General features: G+C 33.0%; 1 protein-coding gene across 1 annotated transcript; it reads left to right on the top strand.

Moving 5' to 3' along the window:
• Positions 1–1,279: 1,279 nt before the first annotated feature.
• dkk3b (dickkopf WNT signaling pathway inhibitor 3b) lies at positions 1,280–9,545 on the top strand. The gene is made up of 7 exons (XM_079859186.1): positions 1,280–1,611; positions 2,330–2,455; positions 2,596–2,676; positions 6,534–6,626; positions 7,191–7,335; positions 7,911–8,061; positions 8,826–9,545. The coding sequence occupies exons 1-7, from the start codon at positions 1,411–1,413 to the stop codon at positions 8,893–8,895; spliced, it is 867 nt and encodes a 288-aa protein (XP_079715312.1). The 5' UTR covers positions 1,280–1,410; the 3' UTR covers positions 8,896–9,545.
• Positions 9,546–9,549: the final 4 nt, after the last annotated feature.

The raw sequence follows: 9,549 nt of genomic DNA on the forward strand, positions 1-9,549 counted from the left end.
TGGGTTTTATGTGAAAATTTATATTCAGTTATTATTATTATTATTATTTTACTATACTCAAAAGTAATTCATATTAATAAACGTATCTGACAACAGAAGGCATCAATGTTAGCTTAAGTAGAAAAAATTCGTACAAAATTAGGTTACCACTTTTTGCAATGTTCTCTATAAATTATAACTTGTGAACCCAAATGTTATAGATAACCTGCTGCAAGTATGCAACATTAAATATTTTAGAACTAGTGAACCCAATTGTTACAGGCATAATATAATAAACATCTGTTTCACTTCAAGATACGATATAAATTAAACAAAGCGTGCTGCAAAATATTATTAAAAAAAAAGAAAAAAAGAAACTGAACATATATATATATATATATATATATATATATATATATATATATATATATATATATATATATATATATATATAATTTTATTTTTTATGCAATATTGTGAAGTATTATTACCATTTAAAATAATGGTTCTATATTTTAATATAGTCTACTTTGAAATATTATTTATTTCTGTGATGCAGAGCTGTATTTTCAGCATCATTACTCCAGTCATCCGTGTCAAATGATCCTTCAGAAATCATTCTATTATGCTGATTTATTATCAATGTTGAAAACAGTTGCGCTGCTATAATTTTTTTTTTTTTTTTGAACCTGTGATATTTTTTTCAGGATTCAAAAAAATAGCAAAAAAAAGTAAAAAATAACAGCATTTATTCAAAATAGAAATCTTTTCTAACAATATAAATCTTTACTATCACTTTTTATCAATTTAACACAACTTTGCTGAATAAAAGTATTAATTTCTTTAAAAAAAAATTTTTTAACGGTATATTGTAACAAAAGATTACTATTTTAAATAAATACTGTTCTCTTTTTTATTTTTTCTGAAAAAAAAAAAGTATCACAGATTATATATATAAAAATATATATTAAGCAGCACAACTGTTTCCAACATTGATAATAAATCAGCATATTATGTGACACTGAAGTATCATTATTTCAAATTGTAATAATATTTCACAATATTTTTTTTCTTTCTATATTTTTGATCAAATAAATGCAGGCTTGATGAGCATAAAATACCTTTTTTCAATAACATAATTTAGACTAGCCTACAGTAGCCTAACGCACTTAACGACTTATATCAATAAACAAGATAAGCTATATTGTTCTGTTTTAAATGATGTTTTATATCGAGCTAACAAACCCATTTTCCTCGTTTTTGAAGGGCAGTGCGCTGTCGCTTTAATAATTGAGCCATCAGACGCTATAGTGGGAGCCAAAAACCTTTTCCGGTCTTTTTTTCCCCTCACAAGTTTCCAAATAAACCACGTCCCAGGCACAGACAGGGTCTGTGATTTTCGCCAGAGGTGACTCGCCTAAGTAAAAAACGATGCTGAAGTGTGTGATATTATCCCTTTGCGTGTGCTTTGTGTTGGGCAGCTCAGTTCACAGAGGGGGACGACATCTGGACATCACCGAGACCCTGGAGGAGCATGTGGTACACGGACAAACCACTTTAAACGAGATGTTCAGGGAGGTGGAAAAACTGATGGAGGACACGCAGCAGAAACTAGAGGAGGCTGTCCACCAGGTATGACTGGAGAAACAACAATCTCTGCAGACTGAATTTTGTTTTGCGCCATGTCCTTTGCTTATGCGCAAATGTGATGTCCGATTCGTAAACGAAATTTGAGTCGGATCTTGTCAGTGAATCTTTTTTTAAACATGCTCACAAAACATCGAACGAATCTCATAACAGATTTGGTTTCAGTAAATAACATTTAATAAATCCTACTAAAAAGTTGTAGGCCTAGCATTGTTCAGTGTATATTTTTAAGTATATTTTGGTTTTAAATTAGGCTGCTGCAAACTGAACTGCGACACATGAAATTGCAAAAAACATTTTCACAGAAACATTTCCCCCGGTTTAGCCCCAGACTAAAATGCAATATTGAGCTGTTTTAACTGAAAACAACTTTCACTGACAAATATGTCAGTGCTATGTTTTGTCTCAAGATGCACACCAGTTTTTTTTTCTCCCTAAGGCATCTTTATAAAAGTTATTTAAATGCCCTAATTGAAAGCCCTGTCTGTGAAACCAGGCCAATATTAATAAAACTTTATCGACAAAAACCTGAATGATTTTTGAACCGGTTCTTTGAAGCGAACTGTTTCATTAGAATCGATTCACGGAAATGATTCGGACTTTCCATCAAGATTTACTTCAGAATTCTCAATAAAAAAGTACTGTCAAAAAATTATTCACATCTAGACAATATTAATCTTATTTGATAAATATGCACAATCAGATGGAGAATGAGTCATCAAAATCGCTGTTACATGGACGTAACTTTCCTGCCAGTTTTCACAATGAAACTACAACAGAGATCAAGGTGGGGAATCGGACCGTGCATCTGATAGAGAGAATTGACAAGGTATTTCATGTTTATTGGCTTGTACTTGATGTGATTTTATATTTATATTTGCATTGACATGAACAGAACTGCATTGTGCTCATGCCTTTGTAGATTGATTTGCCTTCTCTATCTGCAACTTACTCCTGGTTTTCCTGTAGGAAACAGATAATAAGACTGGAAAGACTCATTTTTCCAGAACTCTCATTCAGGACACTGAACGGTGGAATGAAGTAGATCACGTGAGTCTATATTTCATCTACAGCCTTAATATCACTTTAAGTTATAGCCTAATAATGAACCATTTTAAAAAAGTGACCATATAAAATGCAGAGAGTAGATATCAAACTTCCAGTGCTATGAACCACCCTGAAGTGAGTTTGTCGTCACTTTGGCAACCTGGGGTTAGAAAACAGAGTTTATTTATTAAAACCAACATGGATTTTCCACTTCACCAGTCATCAAGCTAGGACCTTCCATTTACATGGGAAACATGTGGCACATCATCGAGACTTTTCTAAACATGGACAATTCTTGTAAATAAAGTAGTTTGAGGGACAGATGGTTCACATCAGTCCTCTTTCCTCACATTTTGTATTGTTGCTGTGACTAAAATATAAGCGTTTACTTTTTATAAGGCTTATAAAATATGCCCTCTACAGAAATTAGTCTTTAAAACGCTGGATCATTCAACATAAACACATTCCCCCGGTTTCACAGACAAGGTTTAAGCCTAGTCCCAGACTAAAATGCATATTTGAGCTGTTTTATAGCGACTTTTAAAATATGTCAGTGCCATTGTTTTGCCTCAAGATGCACACCAGTAATGTTTTTTTTTTTTCCTAAGGCACGTTTATAAAAGCTACTTAAATGCCCTAATTGAACTAAGTCCTAATCCTGGTTTAATCTAAACTCTGTCTGTGATACCGGGCCATAATGTATTTTTTTTCAAGACTAAATGTAATGTTTAGCATCCTTTATTTCTAAAGTACACTCTCAATTCTCTTGAATAACAGACTAACTGTGTTTAATAGCTTTTGATTGAAATAAGAGACAGCTACCATTCTATCTATTCCAGAGTAAAACCTGAATATATAAAGATTACACTTATGGTCCTTATGCATTTCTGCAACAATTTTACAGATGGCAGTGCCATTAGAGGCTCTGGTTCAGGCAGTCTTCTGGCACCAGGACAATATATGGTGAAATTAGAACAGCTGGAAAAAATGCATGGAAAGTGGTGCGCTGGGATTGTGTGGTCGAGAGTTAGTGCCAGCAGCCATGTTGCCATGAGGCAGCTCGTAGTGGTTTCTCTCCCATTTTGCACAGTGGCAAATCTGAGCATATATATATACAGTACCAGTCAAAAGTTTGGAAACACTACTATTTTTAATGCTTTTGCAAGAAGTCTCTTATGCTCATCAAGCCTGCAGTTAAAAACAAAAAAAAAACAAAAAAAAAACAGTAATATTATGAAATATTATTACAATTTAAAATAATGGTTCTCTTTTTTAATATACTTTAAAATGTAATTTATTTTTGTGATGCAAAGCTGAATTTTCATCAGCAAGTACTCCAGTCTTTGGTGTCTTATGATCCTTCAGAAATCATTCTAATATGATGCATTGATACTCAGTTATTATCAATGATGGAAACAGTTGTGCTGTTTAATATATTTTTTTGGAATACTTTTTTCAGGATTCATTGATGTGTAAAACGTTAACAGCATTTATTCATAAAAACAGCATTTATTCAAAATAAAAACATTTCTAACAATATAAATCATTACCATCACCTTTTATCAATTTAACGCATCCTTGTTGAATTAAAGTACTAATTTCTTTTAAAAAAAAAGTTATTGTTCCCAAACTTTTGAACGGTAGTGTATATTGTTACAAAAGATTTCTATTCTAAATAAATACAGTTCTTTTTAACTTTTTATTCATCAAATAATCCTGAAAAAAGTATCTCAGGTTATAAAAAAATATTAAGCAGCACAACTGTTTCCAACATTGATCATAAATCAGCATATTAGAATGATTTCTGAAGGATCATAAGACACCAAAGACTGGAGTACTTGCTGATGAAAATTCAGCTTTGCATCACAAAAATAAATTACATTTTAAAGTATATTAAAAAAGAGAACCATTATTTTAAATTGTAATAATATTTCATAATATTACTGTTTTTTGTTTTGTTTTTTTTAACTGCAGGCTTGATGAGCATAAGAGACTTCTTTCAAAAGCATTAAAAATAGTAGTGTTTCCAAACTTTTGACTGGTACTGTATATATATATATACACACACACACACACACACACACACACACACACACACACACACACACACACACACACACACACACACACATATATATATATATATATATATATATATATATATATATATATATATATATATTCATTATTTAATAATTTATTAATTATTATTAAATAAGATAAAATTATTAAAATATACAATTATATACAAGATATGTACTGTATACATTATATATATATATATCCATATTGATATAAATTAATATGTATAATGTATGTAGATATGTTTAATCATTATACTAATTTCATATAGAAATCTCACTCATTAATTTTAAATTTAATGAATTTTGTGATGATGTCTTATGTTTTCTACACATTTTCAGTTTGTATTCTGTCTTCCAGAAGAACTTGGACCTGAACTTCCTGTTCTTTAGGAAAGTTGTTTTTGTTCGTGAGGAAGTACTGAGAGGTTTTTTCACGTGACTCACTCACATTAGTCTAGACTCCAGGCATTGTAACTCTGGGGGGAAGGGTAGTGGTAGTGGTAGGTCGCTGTTACAGCTCTCACGGGAGTGAAGTGCTGAGATGGGTTTCTGGACCTCCAGATCTGCAAATGTGGAATTAATTATGACACCGCTGATGAGATCATCAGGTATTAACTTTTAAAAATGACTCCTGTTTGTCTGCCATGAACTGCAGGGCAGTTGGAGACTATTCGCTATTCTTTATCTAGTTTATTTGTAAATATTTTCAGCAGAGTGGAAATATATTGGAAAAAAATTGGTCTTTTCCCTCCTTTTCCTTAGGATATAAAGTTAAGTCACAATTTCCATCATATCAATTTCCAGCGTCTAAGAAAGTACAAGCACAAAGGACTGTTTTTGTTAATACATTATTATATTCACTCATCGTTGGAAGCGTAGATGTGGTGGATGTTCCAGACAACACAAATGTGTTTTTCAGTTAATGGTAGGTGGTTGTTTCTTTGAGTCCCCAGCTGAATTTCTGTGTGGGAGGCGAAACACCTCGTTGGAATTTCTTGACCTAAAGTACAAAACAAGACTTACTTTTACAGTACTTTAGGAACAATACTGTAGGATACTTAAAAGAAAAATTCCCCGAAAAATTAGACAAACAAAAATACTGGCATTGTACACACCCATGTTGTTCCAAACCTCTATGACTTTCTTTCTTCTGTAGATTATAATAGATGTTTAGCAGAATGTCCACGCTGCTCTTTTCCATATAATGAAAGTGAATGGTGAACAAAAGCAGCACACTAGTACTGCCCGCCAACTGTCAGAAATTTTATGATGTTATGAATCTGATGTCGAATCATGAAAATATAGTCCAGCAGAGTTTATTGAATGAATAGAGGTGCTTGGGATTTTTGCTGAACTGTAAGTACAATAACAGTGTTTCTGTAATATACGTTGAACAAAATTATAAACGCAACACTTTTGTTTTTGCCCCCATTTTTCATGAGCTGAACTCAAAGATCTAAGACTTGTTCTATGTACACAAAAGGCGTATTTCTCTCAAATATTGTTCACAAATCTGTCTAAATCTGTGTTAGTGAGCACTTCTCCTTTGCCGAGATAATCCATCCACCTCACAGGTGTGGCATATCAAGATGCTGATTAGACAGCATGATTATTGCACAGGTGTGCCTTAGGCTGGCCGCAATAAAAGGCCACTCTAAAATGTGCAACAATATTTGAGAGAAAAAGGCCTTTTGTGTACATAGAAAAAGTCTTCGATCTTGTTGCATTTATAATTTTGTTCAGTGTATAATGTCAGTTTCATTCTTGTTCACACAGGAGTGCATGATTGACGAGGACTGTGGGAACGACAGCTTCTGCCTCTATGAGATCATCACCTCCAAATGCATCCCGTGCCAGACGACTAATATGGTCTGTGCTCACCTTTTGTTAAAAAAAAAAGAAAAAAATGATATATACGGTCATGGTCAAGTTTACATACACCTTGAAAAATCTGCAAAATAATAATAATTTTAACTAAATTAGATGGATCATACAAAATGCATGCATTCAGTTTTCCAACATCTTTTGCATATTTCAACCCTCTCTAGCAGTGACTGTATGATTTTGAGATCCATCTTTTCACACTGAGGGCCATTGAGGGACTCAAATACAACAAATAAAAAAGGTGAAACACGATGCATTAAGAGCCGGGGGGGGGGGGGGTGAAAACTTTTGAACAGGATGAAGATGTTTGGACATCAAATTTTTCATTTAGTACTGCCCTTTGGAAGCAACAGAAGATACTTTCATGTTTTCCAGAAGACAAATTAAGTACAATTGAATTTGATCTTCAAATTCAAAACGTTTTCTGTTTTTATGGCTCTTTTTGCTTCGTGTTTCCTTCTTTATATATATATATGTATATATATACACACACACACACACACACACACACAATTTTTGTTAAAATATATTGATATTATTTACTTCTAGGAGTGCACAAGGGACGTGGAGTGTTGTGGAGATCAGATGTGTGTGTGGGGTGTTTGTGCTCAGAACAGAACCAAAGGACAGTCTGGAACAATCTGCCAGTACCAGAGCGACTGCAGTCCTCAACACTGCTGTGCCTTTCACAAAGGTTGTGTAATCTTTGTATAGATTATCTCAGTTTTAAAGTTGTAATAATTCATATTTTTATTATGGATTTTTGTGTTGTAGGATTTAAAGTCTGTGACAATGGTAAAACTAAATCTATGACTAAAATGCATTTCAAAAGTAGCAAAAATAAACGATAAAGACATGAGAAATACCAAATATAATTTATTGGTTTTAATAAAAATCAACCCCTGGGACATAAAAGTGCCTAAATAAGCAACTATGTTAGAAAAGCAGTTGGTTATATTGTAAAACATCTGAAACATATCCCGTTTCACTGGGCCTCCCAGTCAGAAGGTTACTTCTCAAAGTACTAAATAATTGTTTCCTTATGAATTTACAGTTGAACTCCTCGCTCACTCAGATCAGTGTTCCTCAGTTGTCTTACTGTTGCCAAATATGCATTGATCACACAAGATACACACCAACAACATTTGCTGTGGTTTTGACACACCTAATATCTCCCTAATTTATGGTGTAATTTCTGCTCTCTGTAGTCTCTATCTCTCCCTCCCTCTTCTTTTCTCATTTATTTATTTCTCGTTTTTTTCTCTCCAGCCCTGCTCTTCCCCGTGTGCCGCCCCAAGCCACAGGAAGGCCAAGGTTGCACCAGTCACCCTAACCAGCTGATGGAGTTATTACTGTGGGACGAGGAGGGTCCACAGGAGCACTGCCCCTGTGCTGCAGGCCTGCACTGCCAGCCTCTCGAGTAAGACCGCAATTTCATCACAAACATTCCTTGCTTGCGTCTATCTGGTGTGTTGCACACGGCTAAGCAGGTCTAGCCTTATTTGTATAGACATTTTTGTTCTTTGTAATTGTAATCTAGCCAGCCAATCAGATCGCAGTTTGCGGGTAAGGGAAAGCTCTTGATAGATAGATAGTGAGGGAGGGAGTGAGGGAGTGAGGGAGTGAGTGAGGGAGGGAGGGAGGGAGGGGCAATGAATAATCGCGATTAATCACTTCCAAAATAAAAGTTTGTGTTTGCATAATATATGTGTGTGTACTGTGTATAATTATTTTGTATATATAAATACACACACATGCATGTATATATTTATGCATAATTATATAATTATATAAATATATATATATATATATATGTAAAATACTCATCAAGCCTGCATTTATTTGATTAAAAACATAATAATAATAATAATAATATTGTGAAATATTAAAATTAAAATAATGGTTTTCTAATTTAATATACTTTAAAATATACTTTATTTCTGTGATGCAGAGCTGTATTTTCAGCATCATTACCCCAGTCTTCAGTGTCACATGATCCTTCAGAAATCATTATATTATGCTGATTTATTATCAATGTTGGAAACAGTTGTGCTGCTTAGGCTTGATAAGCATAAGAGACTCATTTCAATTTTCCAAACTTTTTCGGTACTCTCTCTGTGTGTGTGTATGTATGCATGTATATATATATCTATATCTCACATTTATCTGTTTTTATTGTTACAGGAAAAGATCAGTGTGTGTAGATGAGAGGAACTCTTCTGGTGAAAGAAATGTGGACTCCAACAGAAACTGAAACTTTATCAGTTTTGTAATTTTGTCAGTAATCTTTTGTAGCATCAAAGTGTCTTTTTTCATTTCTTAATAAAATCGGAGGAACTCTAATTTATAGAAAAAATTGTGCCATTTGTACTTTGTGTGATATCACATGGAATTTTCAAAGATAACGTGTTTTCAAAAAGTGTAATATTTTGATAGAGAATGACAGTGTTCTGAATATATTGACCTAGCTTGATATTATATTCCTTCCTAATAAATATGATTTCTGGTTATTTTTGGTTGACTTTTGAATGTATTATTTTGAAAAGTAAATGTTTAAAAGCAAATGCAACATAACTTGTACAAAATATGAACAGCAGATGGCAGTGTTGAATTGTGGATAGGAATGAGGTTGAGAATGTCGAGAACACTTAAAATTGATTCATTTACATTTACTGGCTTATTTTCACACAAATGTGAATCTTTCCGGGGGGCTTTAATGTTTTACAATCCATCTCATTAACTATTAGAAAAGTTTTCTTGTAAAAAACAACAACAGACATCTATATTATTAATACATAATATTTTACCATCTAGGCATTAAGTTATGTGCTTTAGTTCTATTAAATCATAGTTATGTTCTTTACAGCTTAAAACAGTAATAGCCAATGATGAATCATTAAACTGAAAA

This window comes from Squalius cephalus, assembly GCF_949319135.1.
Source record: "Squalius cephalus genome assembly, chromosome: 23".
NCBI lineage: Eukaryota > Metazoa > Chordata > Actinopteri > Cypriniformes > Leuciscidae > Squalius > Squalius cephalus.

What these genes read in the sequence shown, in the direction of transcription:
- dkk3b (XM_079859186.1), top strand. Translation starts at nt 1,411, where the DNA reads ATGCTGAAGTGTGTGATATTATCCCTTTGCGTGTGCTTTGTGTTGGGC. An exon ending in TGATAGAGAGAATTGACAAG is followed by an intron (nt 2,456 to 2,595) that starts GTATTTCATGTT and finishes GTTTTCCTGTAG; the next exon opens with GAAACAGATAATAAGACTGG. An exon ending in GGTGGAATGAAGTAGATCAC is followed by an intron (nt 2,677 to 6,533) that starts GTGAGTCTATAT and finishes TTGTTCACACAG; the next exon opens with GAGTGCATGATTGACGAGGA.